This window comes from Leptodactylus fuscus, chromosome 5, assembly GCF_031893055.1.
Source record: "Leptodactylus fuscus isolate aLepFus1 chromosome 5, aLepFus1.hap2, whole genome shotgun sequence".
Classification (NCBI taxonomy): domain Eukaryota; kingdom Metazoa; phylum Chordata; class Amphibia; order Anura; family Leptodactylidae; genus Leptodactylus; species Leptodactylus fuscus.
Genome location: NC_134269.1, coordinates 111,773,085 through 111,798,290, shown reverse-complemented (window position 1 = coordinate 111,798,290; position 25,206 = coordinate 111,773,085). Strand labels below are relative to the sequence as shown.

At 37.8% G+C, this 25,206-nt stretch overlaps 1 protein-coding gene and 1 long non-coding RNA gene across 2 annotated transcripts in view; one reads left to right on the top strand and one right to left on the bottom strand.

Annotated features, from left to right (window-relative positions):
• LOC142203372 (uncharacterized) overlaps positions 1-25,206 on the top strand; it is a 719,604-nt gene that overhangs the window by 338,241 nt on the left and 356,157 nt on the right. The gene's annotated exons all lie outside the window — the stretch shown is intronic.
• SEMA3D (semaphorin 3D) overlaps positions 1-25,206 on the bottom strand; it is a 128,053-nt gene that overhangs the window by 46,515 nt on the left and 56,332 nt on the right. The window contains exons 3-7 of the mRNA XM_075274035.1: positions 23,735-23,898; positions 12,670-12,732; positions 10,083-10,202; positions 8,593-8,686; positions 744-872 (exon numbers count right to left, since the gene is read on the bottom strand). Coding sequence (XP_075130136.1) covers positions 744-872; positions 8,593-8,686; positions 10,083-10,202; positions 12,670-12,732; positions 23,735-23,898 — 570 coding nt within the window. The remainder of the gene's footprint in view (positions 1-743; positions 873-8,592; positions 8,687-10,082; positions 10,203-12,669; positions 12,733-23,734; positions 23,899-25,206) is intronic.

Genomic DNA, 25,206 nt, shown 5'->3' with positions numbered 1-25,206 from the left:
TCAGGGGAAAGAAAGATGAGACTGTCGGATTATAACATATCCTATTGGGTATTAAATTGCTGCTGACTGTTTTGGCAGCATTTTACTTCCCTTTCTCATATTACAGTAAGTACACACATGGATGAGCTAAACATGCATAGCAATGGCTGAAAGGAATACCAGGACACTGAATGAGTGTTAGATCAATAGAAATCAAAAATAGATGGTCAGTAGCAGCGTTAGATCAATAAAGTTCTGAATGATTGAATGGGTGGTCGCAGGAAAGACTTTGATAGCATATTACTAGAATATGTCATTAATTTATGATTGTTTGGGGGTCTACCAATGTAATATCAGTATACTGCTGGATTAAACTATAACTGTCTATAACTAACCGCCATACTATACCTTCTGTCCAAGCCACTCCCTTTTTTTTCTAGAAGATACATAGTCAGTCATTGACTATAATGGAATAGTCAGACTTCTTCATCTTAGCTGGGCATACTAGCAGTCAGATCAGGTAGGTATAGCATATCTCAGAAAAAAAAAAAATTAAGGCCTAACCTACAAGGATGGTTTTAAATGGTGCATTCACTGAATTTGGACATTTTGAACTTGCTGCATTAACAATTTCACTGTGTTAAAAAGAGTAGTCTGTAGTCCTAAATTGACGTGTAGCTCTTAGTATACTGTCCACTGTAACCATGTAAAAATAAAAATTCAGCTTTTGCCTGATTACATATACAAACATTAAGTCCTATTACCATTAAGCCAGTAATGATCAGAGATATCTGTTCTGATGAAATGATGTTCATTGGATGGTCCAAGTGAACGAGTAAATGTTGTTTCCTTGCCAAGAAAATCTGAAGCGGTCCCAGCAAAGAGATACTTATCTGCAAACAATAACAGCAATACATAAAATAATGTTCATGAATAATAATGCTCATAATTTAATCTATATTTAGTCTTTTAATTACACTGTGTACTTCAGAAACTTTATCCCTAGAATAATTTAGTGGAACATGCTGGATAAAAGTCACATATAAAAAAGTTATCTATGTAATGAAGGACAGGATGGTTCTAAAAGGCAAGAGATCCTCTTTGTAATCATTCTCCATTTTGGACAATAGAAGAGGATTCTGGACAAAAGACTGTATCTGAATTCCCTAATATAATGTACTATATGAAAATGAGTTTTCTAAACTAGACACATCCTTTAATATGGGACGTCTTAAAGTTTCATGTACAGGGGTTTTAAAATAATATAACCAATACTATAAAGATTCATTCCAGCTATATTCTTTGCCCTTATTACAAAATAGTTTTGCCTCATTAAACTGCCATGTTAAACAAATTGTCTTTGTCCATGTTAATGCCGTAGGCAAACACACATTTCCTTCCTATGAAAACTTTGGATTATTACTTAAAGATACATCCTGGAGACAACATAATTTGGCTTTAAGGTATCAGTTGTCATCCTATGAAAAGTGAATGTCACAATGAATAATTGATTGTGTTTTTGTTAGCCACATTCAGAGCCTTTGTTGACATGATGATACATATGTACCAGCTCAGGGAAGATCCTACAACAGACAGTCTTGTCTGCCAGTTCTTTCATCCTGGTCATCTGTCAGATACAGTCCTATGAAAAAGTTTGGGCACCCCTATTAATCTTAATCATTTTTAGTTCTAAAAATTTTGGTGTTTGCAACAGCCATTTCAGTTTGATATATCTAATAACTGATGGACACAGTAATATTTCAGGATTGAAATGAGGTTTATTGTACTAACAGAAAATGTGCAATATGCATCAAACCAAAATTTGACTGGTGCAAAAGTATGGGCACCTCAACAGAAAAGTGACATTAATATTTAGTAGATCCTCCTTTTGCAAAGATAACAGCCTCTAGTCGCTTCCTGTAGCTCTTAATCAGTTCCTGGATCCTGGATGAAGGGATTTTGGACCATTCCTCTTTACAAAACAATTCAAGTTCAGTTAAGTTCGATGTTCGCCGAGCATGGACAGCCCGCTTCAAATCATCCCACAGATGTTCAATGATATTCAGGTCTGGGGACTGGGATGGCCATTCCAGAACATTGTAATTGTTCCTCTGCATGAATGCCTGAGTCGATTTGGAGCGGTGTTTTGGACCATTGTCTTGCTGAAGTATCCATCCCTGGCGTAACTTCAACTTCGTCACTGATTCTTGAACATTATTCTCAAGAATCTGCTGATACTGAGTGGAATCCATGCAACCCTCAACTTTAACAAGATTCCTGGTGCCGGCATTGGCCACACAGCCCCAAAGCATGATGGAACCCCCACCAAATTTTACAGTGGGTAGCAAGTGTTTTTCGTGTAATGCTGTTTTTTTTTGGATGCCATGCATAACGCCTTTTTGTATGACCAAAAAACTCAATCCTTGTTTCATCAGTCCACAGGACCTTCTTCCAAAATGAAGCTGGCTTGTCAAAATGTGCATTTGCATACCTCAGGTGACTCTGTTTGTGGCGTGCTTGCAGAAATGGCTTCTTTCTCATCACTCTCCCATACAGCTTCTGATTGTGCAAAGTGCGCTCTATTGTTGACTGATGCACAGTGACACCATCTGCAGCAAGATGATGCTGCACCTCTTTGGAGGTGGTCTGTGGATTGTCCTTGACTCTTCTCACCATTCTTCTTCTCTGCCTTTCTGATATTTTCTTGGCCTGCCACTTCTGGGCTTAACAAGAACTGTCCCTGAGGTCTTCCATTTCCTTACTATGTTCCTCACAGTGGAAACTGACAGATTAAATCTCCGAGACAACTTTTTGTATCCTTCCCCTGAACAACTATGTTGAACAATCTTTGTTTTCAGATCATTTGAGAGTTGTTTTGAGTAGCCCATGATGCCACTCTTCAGAGGAGATTCAAATAGGAGAACAACTTTCAATTGGCCACCTTAAATATCTTTTCTCATGATTGGATACACCTGGTTATGAAGTTCAAAGCTCAGTGAGCTTACAAAACCAATTTTGTGCTTCAGTAAGTCAGTAAAAAGTAGTTAGGAGTATTCAAATCAATAAAATGATAAGGGTGCCCATACTTTTGCACTGGTCAAATTTTGGTTTAATGCATATTGCACATTTTCTGTTAGTACAATAAACCTCATTTCAATCTTGAAATATTACTGTGTCCATCAGTTATTAGTATATCAAACTGAAATGGCTGTTGCAAACACCAAAATTTTTAGAACTAAAAATGATTAAGATTAATAAGGGTGCCCAAACTTTTTCATAGGACTGTACGTATATAGCATAACCAAAGTAGATTAGTATTCTGTACATGTCTAGTGAAATAATATACATGGAGATTTCACTTTGTGCTATGATTCGCTACAACCATGGGGTATCTTGGCTTTCATCATGTTCAACATACAATTCTAACATGTTCAGAGATAAAAGCTGATTTCAGGACAATAGTCTTCTTCATTTGTCATTTCCTTGGTTGTTTCCGTTTTTTAAATAAACAGAAATTGGCTTAATATTAATGTACATTAAATTCTTTAGGCTGAAGCCCCACGTTGTGGAAACGCAGCTTTTTTTTGTTGCAGATTTTGTTGAGGTTTTTTGAGCCAAAGCCAAGAATAGCTACAAATGGAATCGAAATATATAGAAAGCTCTTAAACTTCTAACTTCTGTTCAGTCTAGTCCTGGCTTTGGCTCAAAAAACCACAACAAAACCGGCAACAAAAAAGCTGTGTTTCCGCAATGTGGGGCCTTAGCCTTATACAGAGTTTTTTTTTTAACTATGGGCATGTTTTTTAATGTAAGCATACATTATTTCATAGATTAGATCTGATGGTCCTATAAATGGATTTAATATATAGTGTATAATGAAATATATGGAATAATATATGGTGCACAAGTAGTTCCTAGAAGCAGTTTACTTTTTTGCAGTTCACTTTTTTATTTAAGATACTGTATCATGGACTATGTAACAAGATTTAGAGAAAGCACAACATGGCATTGGAGTTTTCTGAAACGTACCTTCCCATGTGCTCACGTACAGAGTGAAATGGTCAGTCTGGTGCACAATTAGGTTATGACAGAGCTTTCCTATAATCAGATATGTCTATACGCCTAGCTTTAATCTAATCATTGTATATTTTTAGGAAACCTGCATGCTGATTACTCAAAGCCAAAAAACAGAAGCCAGCAAACCCAACGACAAAAGAGGCTTTCAGTTTATTTTGGATGTAGAGGTCAGACAGATACTGAATGTCACCAGATGTTAGACCACACAGGTCTGTTGCCCGCTATCTCACCAGACATACAGCCTACTTGAGTTTTGGGAAAGGTAAATTACAACAATACAAATTACATTACCATAATGTTCACTCATTTCATCAGGTAAAAAGCAGGAGAAAACAGGCGATCAGGAGAAAACAGATGCTTTGCAACAACTATTCATCTATGTTGCTTGTTAGGACATTGTTTCCATTATTTCTAGGTCAACTCTTTCACAAGGAAAAAGTTAAATAAGTTGCAAAGTTTAGTAACCCCCACGAAACCAATATATACTCTAGCCATACACAAAAAACTAATTCTATAGTGAATTATCATCTATTTATTTTTTTGTGTTAGTTGCCTATCTTCCTTCCCTGGTCTAGTTAGGTTTGCACCATTTGACCCTCCTGCTGCCTAAACATGTAGGCAGATCAATGAGATCAATGCCCAGCCCAGCAGAAGCAGAGAGATGGACAGTAACTGCACATATGAGTCCACCAATGGCCACCACTGACCAAGACTGTGGCCCCACAAAGAGTATCAGGACATATCAGGAAAGCTAAGGAGCACCACCATTGACAACTATAAAAAAAGTTATTTCATTACAGTGTAATACTTTTTTTTAATACATTTATATATATACTTTTATTAAAGGAATATCAGATTTATAAGTATTACTCTTCCTCCGATAACTCCTCTCATATAACTACAGGTGCATGACTTGTTACAGGACAGCTCTGATACATTGCACCAAGCATTAAAGCTATCAAGTGAATTTATTTTCAATTATCCCTGTATATTTGGGTAGTAGTATAAGAATTCATTTTTATTTCAATCTCAAGTATAAGAATATAAAAAGGTGCAGACTTTTAGAATGGTTTGTTCAGCTGTTTAAACTACATTAAATAATGTGAACTGTATTAAAAGAGTGAAATTGTTCAAAATTCTTCAAATTCTCAGTTTATAGTTGGATTTTTGTTGGAATATCTATGGTAATTCTTAACGTTATGCAGTATCTGAGGTTCCAAATTAAATAAAAACCTACATATAAACTGTAATATCTTTGCTATTAAAAACTTCCATTGCGATGGCTTGGAGAACATCCCTATTAAAAGCAGGTTCAACTTTTGGCTTGTCCGATACATTTTTGGCAGGGGAGGTTGGATCCCTTCTGAGAATTTAGAAATGTTTGGTCTTTCCTTGTTCTTTTTAGGCTTATGATGACATGAAATATAAATTCTATGGTTTTATTCTTATAACAGTTGTTTCCAATGTAAAACGTCATTTCAGCATTTTACATTCTCTCATGATTAAACTCTTGGTCTGCACGAGCCAAATCACTTATCTATAAATCAGACAGCGTGTTTGTGAGTACGTCTACACTTGCTTACAAATCTCAGTAATGTACCAAGAATCCTATGCAAAGTCAAATTTATTTTACTTGGAGTTTGCAATTACTTATTATACATTATATAATATCTGTTAAAAGAGGTCGCTAATATTTCATTTTGTGAACAGCGGAGAGAGAGTTGTGTTTAACCTGACAATGTGTAAATACTGTATGAGTGAATAAAGGAAAGATTAATGCCAACTATTTCAAGAGGACATTTCACCACCTCCATCAACTGCATCTCTCATTCTGTCTTACATGGATTTTCTTCTTTGGCTCCTAGCAATCAATGCTATTAGTTTTGGTGCCTGATATACTATTTAGATTCTCCTGCCTGACACCGCCCTCCTGACAGCGCAGAGCCTAAATAGCATATCAGGCACTAAAACTAAACTAGCATCACTTATTGCTTGGGAATGGTGGAAACCATAGAAACAATTACATATGAGCCAGGATCAGTGTCTTCTTGTAAAAACAAGAACAATGCATAATGTATTACATATAGTGTATTCTTGTATACAACTATAAGAATATATGCTTGTGAATTGAAAGTTGACTTTAATCATTTGTGAATAAGACACTTATCAAGATTATTTCTTGTTGCTTTTATAGTGCCTCCCTAATTGGTAGCATTATACAGACATTATACACTCATATCAGTCTGCAATAATCTTCATTAGGGTCAATATTTCTGAGACAGAATACAGATGTTTGCAAACATAAGGTGGACATCCAACTCTACTATCCTGATGGTTGTAAAATGTGTAAAAGATAGATGTGCAATTATGTCACTGAAATTTATTGGGGAGTTAAATCCCCAATAAATTGGGGAGATCTTCCAAGCATTTGAGTGTGTGGAGGGTATCTGTGAAAATGGACAAAAGTAGGACATGATCTAAAGTTTGACAGGCGAAACTCATGCCTTTAATTCACGATTGGCTGTTCACCACAGTTGTCTACAACCAGCCTTAGGCCTTAATTGAAAAACCAGCCTTAGGCTAAGGCCCCACGGGCCGTATCCGCAGCACTGAAGCGCCACGGGAAGAAATGCTGCGTGAACGCATTGCGGTTCTTTCCGTAGCACTTTTAAGAGAATGTTCACAGTTTTCCTCTGCGGACTTTCTCTTAACATTATATCTATGGAAAAGCCGCCGGTGTTTCCGTAGAAATAATTGACATGCTGCAATTTGCAAAGCTGCAATGGCTTTGCAAATCGCAGCGTGTCCGCGCTGCGATCTTCTCCGCAAAGTGGGGGATGGGATTCGCATGAATCCCATCCACTTTGCCTGCACTGTACAATGCCACGATTTTTCCCACAGTGATGCTGTGATGTTCAAACCTTTAAATAGAATAATAAATCAGCCCCTAAGTGAATTGGAAGCGTATGACTAAAGCAGCTAACAAACAAGTTACAGTAAATCTGCCTGGCTGCGGCATCCCTGATCCAACTCAGCTAGATTTATGTGTATCATACCTGTTGTACTTGTACTATGCATGTAACCCCTCTCACAAACATACAACACTATGAAATAATCGTGCAGTGATAAACCCATACACATGCAACAAAAATTGTCTAAGAATTATAAATTGTTCCCAGTCTATGTAAACCTGCATTCACACCCGTGAAACCCAGTCTGTTTGTTGGCCGGATTTACCATACTGAATAGTATGCCCAAAGTCCATGTCTCCCATAACATCCTGTCTGTAACATCTCTGTCTGTTTGGGTTTCTGCGCCACACTCTGCTCGCATGCTGTGGTGCAAGAGGCGTGTACAGTTTGATAACTTGCTTAGAGTTTTTGGTTGCATTGTCTGAACACTGTCCTATTCCTTCACCTTGTTAATTGATTTTCCCCCACACCCCTCTCCTTCTCCTTCATTTGCCTCTGCTCCTCTAAGAGTTAAGTTTTGTTTTGCCCTGGGATTGACAGCCTGCCTTCCTATCAGGTTCAGGGTGGGTTCTTCCTCCCTATTTATTCTTGGCTCACATTCACATTGATGCCTGCTATTGCCTTGTGCTTGCTGGCTTTGTCCTCTTGCTGTTTATTCGTGTATTCTTATCCTTGACCTCTGGCTTTTCCTATTGACTACTCTTTTGGATATCGATTTTGATACTGCATTGCTCAACTGTTACCGAACCCTGGCTAGCTTACCTCCCTTAGTTGTTGTTTGTCTTGTCTGCGTTTTGTGTTTCACGTATATAGGTAGGGATTGTCTCCAAGTTGCTGCCTATTATGTAGGACAGGACTAAGCAAGCAGGAAGAGACAGTGGGGGGTTTCAGCTTAGGGCTCACTTTCTCTTGTGCCCCTTCCCAGGGTTTCCAGCAGCTACTAGGGAATTGCTCCTAATGCAATTCTCTTACACTGTCCCATACTAATATAGGTGAAACTCAGTTGTGTAAATGTAGGGTTAGGCTATTGACTAACCTATAACATCTGGATGTAACATTTTTTTCAGTTAAATAAACTCTGAAAACACCACTATAAAATGTGGTAAACAAGCATAAGAAGTAGTATGCAGCCAGCCAAAATCGGTTGGTTTATACGGTTTATTTTTAGCTAAAATATTTTCTTGCATAAAAGTGAATGTACATCACAATATTGTCACCTGGATTAATTTATCATTTACAAATATTTGTAAAGGAAACATCATTTGGAAAAACAAATACTGTAAAAATGCTACGTATGAATAAGCGTATGAACACTCAACACCTGCATGCATTTACACAGTGCCAAAAAGTCTGTGTTAGCCAATTTAAACTTTTTTTTAGGAAAATAATAAGATACATTTTACCCATGACAGTACCATCCATCATCTCTTTCACATCTTTCAATTAGAGGCGCATTCTTTGTCTTGTCATTAGTGAAAACTATGTAAGCTTGTGAATGAAACTGTTGTCTTTAGGATTCCGAACAAAGTAGATTTCTCGAGGTTTCTGGCCTCCTGTGCCTTACCTGTCATTATGGAAGCAAAAGGCGGATGAGGATCAAAGGGGCATTTCAACCTTCCTGACTCCAAGTTTTGTGTGTCAAGCTTGAATACTATTTCCTGCAAGGAGACATAAATATAGTGCAATATATCATAAGAGAATAAATCTACATGAATGATGGCCCCTGCAGAAAGCCTTTAAAATAGAAGGCTATAAAAATAATTGGTAATAAGTGGTAATAACTACATTTATCATTTTACCTATAATTCAGGAATCCCAAAAAAATAAGTTGAATATGTGAACCCTGTTACTCAAAACAGCTGTGACTTGTTTTATTGCACTTCCACAGTCTTTACTTTCAGACCCTGGCCAATTTTCGTTTTTGCGTTTGTTTTTAATTCCCCAATTCCAAGAAACATACATTTCTGTTCACAGAACTTTTTTTTTTTTTTGCAGGACAAATAGTACTTCTTAATGGCACTATTTAACATTCGGTAAAATATAGTGATTCTGGATAAAAATTCTGTATGGGTAGACCTGGAAAAATTGAGTGGTCAAAATTACAAAATTTTTAAAACTTTAAAACATAGAAAAATTTCTTTGCATTGCTATGTTGTGATGCCCATAATTTTTTTTTAAACTTTTCTGGGTATGTATGTGTCTTTTTTAAGGTACGAGATGGGGTTTTATTGATATAATTTTTTGGACAGGTCTGATGTTCTGATCAATTTATATTAAAATTATTTTAGGAGGCGAAATGGTGAAAAATAACATTTATTCATCCATTTTGATTTTTTTTTTCTGCTACAGCATTAACTATATGGGATAAATATGTTAAAATTGTTATAGTTCAGGCATTTTTGGATGTAGAGATACCTAATGTAATAACATTTATTTTGCTTATTTTATACACAGTCCAGTCATATTAATGTGACCACCGCCTACTTTTGACGTCAGTGTTAAATAACCAATTGCAGAAGGCACGTGTCATTAGCCATCTGGGTGCACTCATCATTGTGGAAGGCACAATGGATCAACACAAGTATGCATTTATCCTTGCAGACCATATTTACCTCTACATGCAAATAGTTTTTTCTCAGGATGATGGCATCTACCAGCAGGACAATGTGACGTGTCATAAAGCTCGCAGTGTACGTGCGAGGTTCAAGGAGCACCAGGATGAGTTTACCGTACTTCCTTGACCAGCAAACTCCCAGGACTTGAACCTAATCGAGAATCTGTGGGACCACCTCGACCGGGTTGTTTGTGCCATGGATGTTCAACCTCATAACCTAGCGCAGCTGGCCACAGCACTGGAGTCGGCATGGCTCAATATCCCAGTGAACATCATCACAACATCCGCTCTCTTCCTGCACGTCTTGCAGCGGTCCGCTCTGCAAAAGGTGGTTATTCTGGATTTTGACAGATGGTCACATTAATGTGACTGGACTGTGTAAAAAGGGTGTTGTATATTGAATGTCAATGTTACAATATGCTAACACACATAGAACTAACCTCTTTGTTGCTTCCGAGTTCAATGTATCCACAGAGAGGGTGAAAGGCTCCAGTTCCACAAGTATATATATGGGTTTTGTTGAAGTGATGAAGAACTTTAATGAAATTTGCACATTCCTCCTACAAAGAAATGAAAATATTTATAGTAGCATAGTAAATAGCATTTTGTTTTATAGAGTAATATATATACAATAACCTTATGCTTACATATCCATCAACAGACTGCATTAAAAAAATGTGGCCTGTCAATTTTACCTGAGTAAACACTCACATTTTCTTTATAAAATTAATAAGGTAGGAAGAACCACAGAGAAAAACACAGAAAATTCACAATGAAAAATGCTGTGGAAAAAAATGTTATGTGTTTCCGCTGCATTTTTTTCTGCAGCGTTTTTTTTTTTTTTTTTTTACTGCCATAAGAAAAATCAGCTACATAAAAAATATTTTTATTGCTAATTTTGAGTCAGATTCTGCCTCAAAAATTGGTCTGTAAAAAACTCTGTATAAACTTACCCTAAGGGAGTCTTCACATGGCGTTACGGTGTGCTCTTTCTGTTCATAAAAACACGTTCAGAATGAGCACATAAAAAGCAGCTCCCATTGACTTGAATGGGAGCCGGCATACATGCGCTCCACATTGAAATCAATGGGAGGCTTTTTTACCTATTGCTTTCAATGTATTACGCGCGTATCACATTGAAAGCAATAGGGAAAAAAGCCTCCCATTGATTTCAATGGGGAGCACACGTATGCCGGCTCCCATTCAAGTCAATGGGAGCTGCTTATTACGCGCTCATTCTGAACATGTTTTTATTATCAGAATAAGCGCACGGTAACACCGTGTGAAGGCTCCCTTAGAGGTTAAAAGTGGCACATTTAATTATGCATTAATTATTTGTATGAATAAAGAAATAAATAGAAATGACTTCAGAAATCAGAATAACATAAATGTGTATATGTAGTACTAGTATGTTCTGGGTTACCCATAGTAAATATTGATTTTTCCCTGGGTCATTAAGTGAGAAAACTACAGAGCAAATATGTTACACCTCAGCTTGTTGGAAGGTAAAAGCCTGTAGTTCATTGTTATCCAGACTTTGTTGGATGTAATCCATGAACTACAGTCAAGCAGATAAGTATACTGTACTGACAATGTCTCCTGAGCATGTCTGCTCTTAAATACATATTCATTTTACTAAGAATACTATTGTATTATTTTCGTTGCCTGTTTCTGGGAAAATTGGGTGGAAACCATGATAACCACTGTTATATTTCACAGAGGTTATCGTTAAACATAAAGACTCTTGAAAGGTATTGCTGCCTGATAATTCTGTCTAGTTAGCGAGTATTAGATCCCTAGAACTTATACATCTACATAGTCTGACACATTGCACTTATGACTCTAGATAACAGCTTCTAAATGGAAAAGTATGTTTTTGTACCGTGTTAGCCAGTGGGTATGAAATACATGTAATACAGTAATATACCTGAGGAAGTGGCTGAGAGCCTCGATAGCTTGTAATCTGTCATCATTATTAGTTAGCCATTAAAAAAGGTATCAACTACTGAAGACTCAAGTTTTTTGTTTTTTTAGCTTCTATATGGTCACCCAGTCTGCGACTCAGTATTAAGTGTGTGTAGAGCTGTAAAATCTGGACCTCTGTACTCTGTCTGTGCGAGACAATTTACCGATCACTGCTGAGTTTCCAGTGTTTGATAGAATCACATTTGGTATAGACAGGAACATCTATAATAGTTACAGCTCAGCCGAGCAGGTTCTGTTTTCTTCTTTGCTAAAGAAGGCTGCTCTGTTCTGTTGGTTTTGGACTATACCCTACCAGTTGTGTCACTGTCTCTATCCGTTGTGAACCCACTTTGCCTACCACTACTGACGCTAATCCCCAGATATGTTAAACATATTTTTTAAGAATTACTGGTGATTTTTTTAAATTAAATTCTCCATATCTAATTTTAAAAATGTATTAAATACTGCAATTTTCCCACTAATGCTTGTCAAATCTGTAAGGTTTTTCTTTGCAAGTCACCCCATTAACATCACATACAGGGCTACAAATGAAAAATAATCCTTTATACATAAGACAAATAAGTCATCCTCTACTGACCATAGATGACGTGACCACTTATCCATTTCCCTTCCGGCACACACCATAATTTGAAGACTATCCCATGGACCTCAATGAGCCAGCTCCAGTCTACTGCTGCCTATGTCAATGAGATTGCTATATTCTTAATAATACATATCACTTCAAGCTGCTAACAGAACAGAAGGGGAAGCTCGGGCAAGATGACAGACCCTATAGTCATGTACAATTAAATAAAATATGTTTTAAAAATCTGCAATCCAAATATAAAAACAGATAAAAAAATATATATTTTCATACGTGTTTTCAAAAAATTTGTCAAAAAAATTCTGGATAACATTTAAACAAATCTAATTCACAAGCTTCATCTTATATCTATACTGTAGATCCACAATTCATCCAAGTGTGAACTAATCCTAAATGTAAATTGTGTCACAAGACAAGATATAAAGCTCATAGCACATCACATTCATTGACATACTTACATTTTCATCCTTCCCAGCAAGTTTACAAAAGTCTTCTCTGTCTTGTGTTGCTGGCCAGTGAATCTGAAAACGGTGATATTTTACATGTTATTTTCAAAGAGTAATAATTTTATTCCTTACATTCAATTTTATGAACATTTTGTTTGAATTTTTTGCTGTTTATTTCTTTCATATGTTATTCAGCAGAAGGGATGACGTGTTTCAGCTGAAGCCAGAATGTAATATCCATGTTAGGATACAAGTGTCTTACCATTGACATCATCAATGAAGTATATGTTTATCATATACTACAAAGTATTAGTATAGCTGTTCCCACCAGCAGCCATGAGTGGATCTGTCCTTGACATAGTTTACAATATCCCTATTACAACAAAAACGTCATAGTGAACATAACCATCTGCAGAAGTAAATATCATAAATTAAGGCTGCAACTAGAACGGACTACAATGGCAAGTAGATCCATTACTTTTTATAGTCTTGAGGTTTTAAGAATTTTGGAAAATGACTGTCAGTTTGATCTTTTATATGAACCCTCAAGTATGTAAATAGTTTTTACTCTACAGATGTATTCACCAAGGAATCTTTCATGCTGAAAAATCTCCACTTTTGCCTTCTGCATGGACTGGTTATAGCATTGCTTTACTTTATAGCCTGACTAGTTATATATCAGACTGTTAAAAACATGGAAAATTATTGCTTTTGTATTTATGTTAATTATTATTAGAGATGAGCGAACAGCGTTCGATCGAGTACATGTTCGATCGGATATCAGGCTGTTCGAGATGTTCAATTCGAGTCGAACACCAGGTGGCAAACTCACTAAAAATTTGATTCACCTCTCACCTTCCCTGGCGCTTTTTTTGCACCAATAACTGTTCAGGGGAGAAAGGACAGGAACTACGACAATGGAGGCATCGAAAAAAAAAATCGGAAAAAAATAATTGGCTGGCTAAATCAGGTGACCTCCAATTTATACGAACAGTGGATTTAATATCCGGTTCATATGAGACTGTGAACTATGTCACTGTGAGACAGAGATAGATGTACAGGCAGGGTTAGCTAGGGATTACCTTTATTTAGGTGGGAATGTTACTCACACAGCTCTTTGGGGCTCTATCTGGTCGGGATCTCTGTCAGCTTGTGATATGCACGAGCTGACTTTTTCCCATAGGAATGCATTGATCAGCATTGATTGGCCCGAATGCCATGCAGAGTACAGCATTCAGCAAATCAACGCTGGTTCTGCCGAAGGCTCGTCTGTGAGGAGGCGGAGTTTAAGATCGGACCAGACTGGAGACTGCTGTGGACCGATCTTAGATTCCGCCTCCTCCGGCAGCCAGCACTGAGCGCACAGCCAGCACTGCTACATCCCGGCATAGAAATGCATTGACCAGTGTTGATTGGCCGAATGCCATACAGAGTACAGCATTCGGCCAATCAACGCTGATTCTGCCGGAGGAGGCAGAGTCTAAGATCAGTCCACAGCAGTCTCCATTCTGGTCTGATCTTAGACTCCGCCTCCTCACAGACGAGCCTCCAGCAGAACCAGCGTTGATTGGCCGAATGCTGTACTCTGTATGGCATTCGGCCAATCAACGCTGGTCAATGCATTCTTATGGGAAAAAGTCAGCTTGCGCATATCACAAGCTAACAGGGATCCCGACAGTGACTTGGGCATGTTAGATGCCCCCAGACATGCTTCCTCTGCTGTCCCAGTTGCATTCCAGGGTGTTGGCATCATTTCCTGGGGCGTCATAGTTCACTTGGTGACCCCCCCCTGAGTCGAATAGTGGTTTCCCCCTAAACGAGTATTTATTCCCCATAGACTATAATGGGGTTCGATGTTCAATCGAACAGTCAAGTATTGAGCGGCTACTCGAATCGAACTTTGAACATTTCACTGTTCACTCATCTCTAATTATTATCTATATAAAGAATAGCTTTGCGTCACAGCAGATCGTAGTGCTCTCCTGTTTCAATAGTATGTATATAATTTAATAACCATAAAGACAATTAAAAGTAAGGCCTTATGCACACTTCTGTGTTATTTTTCACATTCATGTGAATAAGCTCTTTTTCTATAAGGGTAAGTTCACACAGGGTTTTTTGGTTAGGATTTTGAGGCCGTATCCGCCTCAAAATCCTGACCAAAAAGACGGCTCCCATTGAAATCGATGTGAGCCGATCAGTTCTTTTTTCTGGGAGCTGGCTTGTTCTGGCTCCTGGAAAAAAAAAATGACATGCTCATTCTTTCAGGCGGATTCGCCTAGCGACATTTGCCTGCAGACTCTCCATCCCGACTTAGCCCATTCATTTAGGCCTAATCCGGAGCGGAATGTTGCATAACCATAACAGTGAGGGTAAGTTCACACAGGGTTTTGAGGTCAGGGTTTTGAGGTCATAATTGCCTCAAAACCCTGACCAATGGGAGCCGCTCAGGAGCTTTATCCAGGAGTTCTTTCTTCCGGCTCCCGGAAAAAAGAAGCGAGATGCTCATTCATCAGGCCGAGTAAAGACCGAGCATGCAATGCTTTATCTGGTATCAAACAGGTGCTGGATTCTGAAACCTTGAATCGGATAGACATGAATCATAAGTGAAAAATAAATTCAAGTTGTATTCTTTAATTTCCTCTGGAAAATACTATGGATACCCATTGTGTCTATATGTTGACAGAAACAACGATATGTACAATAAATGTTCATTTCGCCAACTAAAACCTGGTGATGGATGGTTGTCTATATGCCATTTTACAGTGGGAGCTATAAAACCACATTTGTTCTCTCAGTTGTTTAGACCTTTGATGTAGAACATCTGTTTCCTGAATTATCCATGCCAATGTCTGCTTATCAACCCATGCACATCCACCTAAGACTCGCCGTACTCTTATGATTTATTTCAGACTGGTTGAATATTAAATAATGAGACTTATTTATAATGTGGCAAGAAGCTTAAAAAGTAACAACTACAAGGACAGGGCAGTTGTTGATGTGTCAATGATATCCAATAAACTAAGCAACACTTGCTCAACAGACAAGTGTAGACTGAAAATAAAAGGCAGCCACTGAATACAAAGCATATCCTTGTGAATTTGTGTATGTATTCAGTATTATGTTATTACAATCCAGTACATGTGCAGTATCTGCGGCCCATTACTGTTTTATTAAATACAGGTGTAGACAACTACGTGTGAACAGCCATTAGAAAAACAAACCAGGAGCCAAACCCCATATGCCCTAAAACACACCTGTTATTCCAACCGACTGTCAGGATAACTAAACTGCCAGGCCAAGGTGAAGTGAGTTCTATAAGTGATAAAATATAAGTGATAGTAATGTAAAATACTTGCTGCCAAATCACGGCAAAGTTAACATGTACAGTGTAGTACATGATATACGGGTTTTAGAAAACCACATTCACATGTAAAAGAAAAAAAAAATTGTGTTGTTTTAAGGGCAATAATGAAATCTGAATGTAAATTTTTTATTTCCCCATACTATTACTGTATGCAAATGTTCATGAAACAAGACTATTAATCAGATAGTATTAATATATCAGAGAATGGCTATATATGCAATGTTCTGGTTACATCACTAATAATTAGTCTGTATGTTACAGAGTAAAGCTGAGCTCACACGGAGCTTTTTTGGTCCAGATTTTGACGCAGAATCTCAGAACCTCAGAATCTGGCTCCTAAAAACGCCTCCCATTGACTTCAAAGGGAGCTGTTCACATCTTTATTCTGTTAGCGTTCTTTTTTGACACTCGCAGAAAAAAGAAGCGAGCTACCCTATCTTGACGCGGATTCCGTGGCTCAATCTGCCATGGCATACACGGTGCGACACTCCCTCTCAACTAAGCCCATTCATTTGGGCCTAATCCAGAGCAGAATGCCACGACTGGATGCCGATGAACTGCACAGGCATCCAGTCACGGCTAGCGGCAGATTCTGTGGCAGCTTCTGTGTCAAAATCGGGTCCAAAAAACTCCTTCTGAACTCAGCATAAAGCTGGTCATATTGGCTGACAGCTACTATTACCACCCTCCCCCCACCCCACCCCAGTAGACATCCACAATCAACTAAACCAAGCAAGCTTGCCATCTCAGTAGGAAGTGTGGACTGACATACACCTCTGGCTAAGGTCCCATGGGACATCCCGCAGCAAAAAGCACTGTGGGAAAAATTGTGGCGGCAATGCATCGTGTTTCTTCCTGCAGCTCTTTAGGCAGAAAGTACACAAAGAGTGTTCCTCCGTGGACTTTCTGTTAAAATTGTACCTATGGGGAAACAGCCAGCGTTTCTGTAGGTATAATCGCTGCGATTTTCAATACTGTGCCGGTTTTGGAAATCGCTGTGTGTCCACTCTGCGGTTTTTACCACAAAGTGGGCATGAGGTTCGCTAGAATCCCATCGACTTTGCCCTTACTATAAAATGCCGGGATTTTCCTGCAGCAGTTCCACCGTGGTCAAATCGCAGGATTTACATCCCATGGCCCCCCGGCCCATTAGTAGCTTATGCCACAAAGAACAAAAGGACTGTGCAGCTGAAATCCAAATGTATTATCCTTATTTCTTCTCACATTTGCCATTAGACGTTTGGCTGGTGCCACTAAAATTAGTGGACTTGGACGACCTTCATTTAATGTATAGCCAGGTTTACTTTAATTAGATAAAGGTCATTATGTCCAGAGAAAGGCAAAGGTTCAAAACCTCAAGTTAATAGAAAAAGTACAAAATATTGCATAAACAGGCTTATGCCTCAACCCAGAGGATATTAAATTTTGTATAGAAGTGCTTCTTCTATTGTAGTCCTTCAATGTGTGTTTTCTTAGCTCCGGGATAAGTTACACAGATATGTGGTAAAATGTAATATGTCGTTGGCAATGAAATACTATAATAACATGCAGAAGCCATTTCTAGTAGATGAGATAATAGTCTTTTTTTTTTTATAAAGTCCCAGACTATTTTCATTATGAGAGAACTTATATAACAAAGTAGTATTAACTTTTATGAACATCAAAGATTAAGGAGAAGGTTCTGACGTCCAGTAAAAGATGACTAGAGCCATTTATAGAGCAAGCAGTAAATCAGATCAGTGCAGAGCTGAAAAGCCACTGGGGTACATATAGGAAAATTTTATGTCTGGAATTCCACGTTATCATAAATATTTCACTACCAGAATTTGGCAAGTGACTTATTTTTCCAGTTAAAGACTTTCATTTTTTCATGGTCATATAGTATTTTAAAATCAAAGTTAAATTTCAGGAAGTTTTAGCAATTTTCACTACAATGCAGTTGTCTCCCATGTTCATTGTATCATCTTACTGTTTTATACAATACTGTACTTTATACACAGTTCTTATTTTTAGTTGAAATATTAAACTAGGGATTGTGTTAAACTTCACTCAAGCATATTGTTTCGAGATGGGCTCAGGGCCTAATCATATAACTGTGTGGTCTATTGTAGGGTCTCTCAGATCAGATTCCTTATGGCAGATTTCATTTAATTCAATTCACTCACCAGAGATTATACAGGTATGGGTTTGTTTTAGCGATTTTATACCTTTTTAGTCATTACTGATGATATCTAGCTACCAAGCTGTATTACTGTAATCTACTCTTCACTTTACTGCAGTGAACTTAGCTCTTTTTGAAGCTTATGTTTTTCCCATTACAAAATAAAAGTGCAAGACGTGTTTTTGATAAAGAGCCTTAAATGCTGTGAAATACATATGTAGCACTTTATGGCATGGCTAGACATGAAAAATACCTTGTTATAAAACTTTTTCATGCTATGAAGTACTAAGTGTTCCATAAAATGTTTGCATGTACTGGGGAAGATTTACTATGCCTTGCATGCCAGTTTCTTAAATGTTGTGGTGAAGGAGTGCAGAGGCACAGAGATATGGTTATGAAGACTATTGTGGTACTGTCAAGACCTTGTTTTGTTTAATAAAATTTTGTGTTTTTCTCTTGAGTTTTGATCTGGTGGTCTGGGGTCTTGTGGTGGTTTCCTTGCCATTGGGTCATCTGCTTGGGCATTTATGAGCAGCCTTTTGAGTATACCTGAGGTTCTATGGATCGAACCTCAGGTGTTGGTCATTTCCATTATCCTATGGGATTATCCTGGGGCCTTTATTAGGAGGAGGGCTGGCTTCACCAGTTGCCGGTTTTCGTGGTTACCATCTAGAACTCTTGACTCAGGGAGGAATACTGTTTGATAGGTTTGCAACTGACTAGGAAGTGGTGTGAGTGTTGCCTTATGTGTAAGTCTGGTTTGTCCCTCCACACTTCAACTCTACCCTGTCCTTCAGTTCTGTTTGCCTGACACTATCTGGTTGTTTGTGAGGTTCTTCGTTCCAGTTTGTTTTGCCCCAGTCCTGTGTTAACCCTTTCCTCACCTCTCCACTGTTCCTCTCCTCATTCTCTTCTTGCGTATTGTGTTGTGCTGCGTGTCTGTTGTCCAGCACACCCCATCCTGTTTGTTGTCTGCAGCTGCACCTTGGTTTCTGCAGGGGTGACCACCTTAGTATCCCCAGTCCCTAGCTCTCTTGTAGCTCTTGCCCTATCTGTCAGCTAGGCCTTCGTGTTAGAAAGCCAGTGAGTTTTTGGGGCCAAGGCTAGCTTGGGAACAGCTGACCACCACCCGCAGGCAGGGCCTAGCTAGCCGCCGTAGTGTCAGGGATAGTCTCCTTCCCCTGTTTCTTTTAGCAGTGCAGTCTGCAGTCCAGATTCTGGGTCTGGACATAGACACGAATGTAACAAGTACATACGATATCAATTTACTGTACATACCATAGCAATTATACTATACATATGTATATGTACACTATGTCAGCCCCATAACGAAATTCGGCTGAATTTGCTCAGCAATGTCTGTGCCTAATAATATTTCTGTTTATAGCCCAAATAGAATTTGTATTGGAGGCAATAAAATAGGTTGCAAAATACAATTTAGTATTGAAATAGAGTAAAAGTGCCAATACACATAAGAACAAAATCGGTAGAAACAGACAATTTTGGTGAAACCAGTCAACTATTTTATGTGTAATCTGGTGTGCCGGCTTTCCCCTGACAGATCTTGTTGGGCGCTAAAGGGTCAATCATGACTACTTTCTAATTTATGTTATCTAGAAGAAGCTGATTCTTCTGCCTACTGAAAACACATGCATGCTTGGTTAGGCATTATTCAAACATCAATGTTTTGGTCAGTGATTTCTGATCAGTGTTTGCAAGCCAAATCAAGGAGCGGAAAACACACAGAAATAAATTTATAATGGGAAGATTTGTACTTGTTCTGTGTTTTCGCCAAATGTCGACCAAATGAGATATCTTTGGGACTTTGATGTGCAGTCAAACAGAAATTGAAAGAAAAAGTACAGTAATGTAATGGCACACTTTTCTTTTGTCCAACATTAATCTATTTCTACAGCTAGCTATAGCTCATACATTTAGGCTAAGACCCCCATATAGCGAAACACAGTTTTTGTCTTTGTTTTTTCTTCTTTTATTAACTCTATAGGAAAAATGGTTTCTGCAGCTAAAATTGACAAGCTGTGTTTTTGCATTAGCCAGAATCTCATTTACTTTCTTATTACTGTAAGGCGTTTTCCATATAGGTACAATAGAAGCAGAAAGTGTGGAAAAACCTTGATGTGTTTCCGCCGTGGTCTTTACTGTAGTGTGTGTTGGCTGGGGCTCGCTAAGGCCTCACATTTTTTGGCTGTGGGAATGACCGCGGCAGAAACACATCACAGTTTTTTCTGCAGCGTTTTTCACTGAAAGACTTTAGAATTTTCTCGCTTGCATTTTTGAAATTGCACCATTTCTACTATGGATATTTTTCTACAATGTGTGGATGGGACTAACCAGAATCCCATACACCGCGCATGTACCGTAAATGTTGCGTCTTTTACCGTGGTGTTTCCACTGCATCCAAATCACAACATAGGGTCCCGGCCTAAAAGAATAGACAAACTGGAAAAGGGGAGGTTGGGGTAGAATAAAAAAAGAAACAATACTCACCTACCCCGGGACCTCTGTTTCCATGTTCCATCATTCCATCCTGACAGTGGCTGGTCCTGAAGTGAAACGGCTCAGGTGACCATATTATCCATAAAGGGATAATAGAAACAGAAAGTCTGCTGCCATTTTTTGGCTGTGGGTTGCTACGCGTGGCCTTAGCCTAAAAGGTTATGTGAGTCACAAAACTTTACACTTTACATACAGTGCACTGTAAATAAGAAAGTATGGATCTATGGAGTCTTATACTCCCATCTCTTCTTCACAATATCTAAAACACGGCATTTAGCTTTCAAAGACTGATAGTCCAATAATAAATTTGATCACAAACTTGTACTCTGGAAAATCTTGTACCTTGTGCAAAAATATACAGTATTACTAAATGAATTGTAGTTTTAATATTTTCAACACCATATGTTAAAAAAGTGAGACATATTGCAAATATAAGCAGCTGTGAATTCACATAATGAGCAATATCCCTTTCTGTTACTGCACTGAAAAGTACATGTGATATATTGCTATAAGATATGCTATCATGTATAAGGTCATGCTCTCGGAATATGAAACAATCCAGACTCACATTGCTGAAGTAATCAATGGACAAAATGGAAAATATAGGTCATAAAAGTAGCAAGGTGTTTTATTGTCAGCCTGTCATAAAGACTTGGCTTTGAGCATATCATACAGCATAAATGTTACCAAGGGAGATGGAAGTTCATACACTGAACATACAGTATATATGCTTCACCATGGTGACAGACTCCCTTTAATACAACTATTGGCATGACACCGTGATTCCACTCCATGCAGAAGAAGAGTGAAAAACCTGATACCTTCATGTACATAATGCTCTAATTATTGTCCGTCAGTAAATATTTCCTAACAAGTTTGTTCAGTAATAAAATCCCAAATATATACTTGCTTAGTATTAATGTTACTTAGCAATCATGAAAATGTGAATATTAAATATCAAATATTTGAAAAAAAAATAAATAAATAAATAAATATATATATATATATATATATATATATATATATATATATATATATATATATATATATCCACAGGATGGATGGATGGATAGATAGATAGATAGATAGATAGATAGATAGATAGATAGATAGATTATTCTTACTTTATGCTATCATATATGTTAGTTTCAAAGATTATGTTTAAATCTTGAAATGTGGTAGGTCAGTAACATTCGTATAAGACTCCAACATTAAATTTTCATGCCTTCTTAAAATGCCATTGTTTTAGCAATAATCTATATAAGAACACATAGTGCAGAAGAATCTTATCTATATTTAATATAGCAAATGGAACACAACACTGGACTTACCAAGGTCTAGATATAGAACATCTGAAAATAGCTGGCAGCAGATGTCCTACCAGTTCTACACACAGATGACACTAGCTCTTCCCATTGGTAACCTAGATTATATTTCTGAATAGTATTTCAGTGCAAGGAACACTTGATGAAGTAAACTGACAGACTGGTATTTACCACAGGACTGGAGATGAAGGCAACTGCTCACAATTTACAGATTACTATCTAGAGTAATAAATCTGTTCAACAAACTCTAGGAACAAGACTTTACACAGAAGACTTAGGTAAGTAGATAGAAACTGAAATGTGTACAATATAAGACAACAATAATAAAACTAAATGCTATCTATCATGTATAAGACCTGTATTTTAGCACAAGAGCTGGTTAATTATCTGATAATGAGGTTAGGGAGATAATGTGATTCAATATGTCAGTTACTTTCCAGATAGATGTGATCAGCCGACAGATATTGTTTTTGTTTTCCTGTACACATACAGGCTCAGATATTCTAAGCATATGTGTGTTCAGAATAGCAAGAGTGAAGTAAGCCACTGCAGGCCACTATGGCAGCAGTTTATCTTCCCTGAAAGCAAAAGGGTTAAACATGTTGAAATATAATAGGCGGATCCTCCTTTTACCCCCTAATGGCAACCCCATACACATTAGAAAGTAAGCCAGTCCCACCAAAACTGGTGAGTACACCCAACATGAATCTACTGTGTATGGCGACTATGGCTACCTGATGTACATGGACCGCTTACTATATATTCATATCTAAGTAGTATCTGCAGGAAGTTGACCAGATTTAAGAAGATGTGATGGTAAACATAGTATGATCGACACATTTGTGGTTCAGTGGTACAATAACATGGGAAACACATTGTATTCACTAAATCCCTCAATATTTAGGGCCTTCCCCTTATGAGACTTAGCAGTAACCTGACTATTTGGCACATGCTGTGTCACATATATAAAGAGCTAATGTATAACAGAGTGGTTTTACATGTATACACGTGTGCCATAATAACTTATACACATACATTAGTTGAATCATGACCGTGTTTTAGGCTCAGGATCCTATTCCTGCTGGGGAAATGTAGAAAGTCTTCTACATAGAAGAACTTAGAGGAATGCTGATTCTCAGAAAAGGATCCAATCATGTCCTTAGCAAGAAATATGGGACTGAGGCTGCAGTCACATTAGCATTCAAGGATCAATCAGGGACTCCATCCCCATTCTGCCTAAAAAATGCAGAGAGAAAATTATTTCAAGCAAGACTTTTCTCCCTGTCAATCTCAGGTGAGAACCCACCGGACCCCACTATCGTTTATGGGGTCTGTGGGTTTCTGCTGGTAAACACTTTTTAAGCAGATAGGGTTATAGAATAGAAACCTGAACGTTTTTTGAACCAAGGGCCATACACAGAGCACTAATACAGCCTCGTGGTGTGGTAATTTGTACGATTAGCATCATCTTAGACCTATTACTCATAATGTATTGAGATATAAGACACACACTATAAACAAATATGCTGTAATCTGTATTATGATCATATGTGTTTATATCCAACAAGAAAACTCAGTGTAAGTCTGTGTACATTAAGTTCATATAGCACAGCTTAACATCCACTGTAGGTGACCAGGAAGTAACTGCATTGTAAGAAATGTTTGAAAAGACATTTATCAAAAGAACATTGTTTTAAACACACCAACCTTTCTTATATTTTTGTTTACATCAACCAGATTGAGCATATAGATGTAATCTTTAGCTCCAAGAAACAGTCGGCTCCTCTCTTCATCAAGAAGCAGGGTCTGAAAACCTAGGCTTTCCGAGGAGGACTCTAGTAACGGGATACAGCTGTTTGACAGAAGCAAGTCTGTGGGAAAAGCAAAGAAATCTTTAGAATAAAAATGGTTTCTTATAATGACATATATAGGCAGGGAATCCTCGTGGCATAAATGCTGTGGGAAAAAACACAGCGTTTTACAGTTCTTGCAAAGTGTATGGGATTCTGTGTGTCTTACTAGTATTGGTTGTGTGAGAAGGTGACAGGCAGAGTGCTGGAGTTCAGATATATTAGCCCCAGGTTTTTGACATATGTTTGGTCCAGGGTGGATCTGGATTAGACCTCAGCCCAGTTGTAGATCCTAGGCTCATTGCTGGGCCAGAAACGGCTGCAGATTCTGCATTGCAGGGCAGTTCCATGAGGTGAAAGCAGGTGAATGGTTTTGTCCTGGAACCCTGAGTCCTATAAGACTATATTGCTCCTGTTTTGTTTGTGTGGCTGGAAGTAAACCACACGTATAGTTAGGTTATCTGTTCTGTGCAGTTAGTTGCTCAGACAAGCAGGTTTTTATTTTGTTTTTTGTTTGAAGTTAAGGCTGTATTTTGTTTTGTTTATTTTGTGCCTGAAGTCAACGTTTATTTATGTTCATATTTTTTTTTCTAAATACACAGTTTGCTGCATATTTTGTGTCCCTGTCTTGACTATTTGGGTCCACCATACTGCTTCTACTGAGCTAACTTCCCCACAGTTATGTAACTATGAAATACTAGTTATGGATCATAAACAATATAATAATTCTTTCACAGACATGAGTTAATAGAATTGAGAAAAAAACAAGAGTTTTTGTAATTGAAACAAGAGTAATATTAAAGCACTGTTGTTTCTGTCCTATAAAATATTTCTTTTATCCAATTTGTGGACAAGACATACTTGATACATTTATGTTTAGTTAGTTAGAACCAGCAATGCATTGACTATGAAAACAGTATAAAAGCAAGAACTTGACTTATGCTCTAAAAATAATGTTCTTTGTATAAGAGAAATATACAGGCCACTCTTTATACCATTGAAATAGACATGGCTTGTGCATATAATGGCTTCTTCAAGGACACTCATGGGGTTAGGGTAGGGCACACTATATTCCACAATTCTAAATATATCTAAAAATGTAAATTTCCTGTTTAGTCTCAGTGACATCTTTGTGCTGCTCTTCTTCACAAGAAAGAACACATGGGAGCAGCAACCAGCAAAGATTTAAACATCCCTGTGTTCTACACTCAACCACTGACCACTGTACCTGTACATATTGTCCCATAATAGTTCCATTTATAATACTTGTTCTGTACATATAAGACTTGTCCAACTTTTTGAGAACGTTCTGCAGCTTTGTTGAATTCC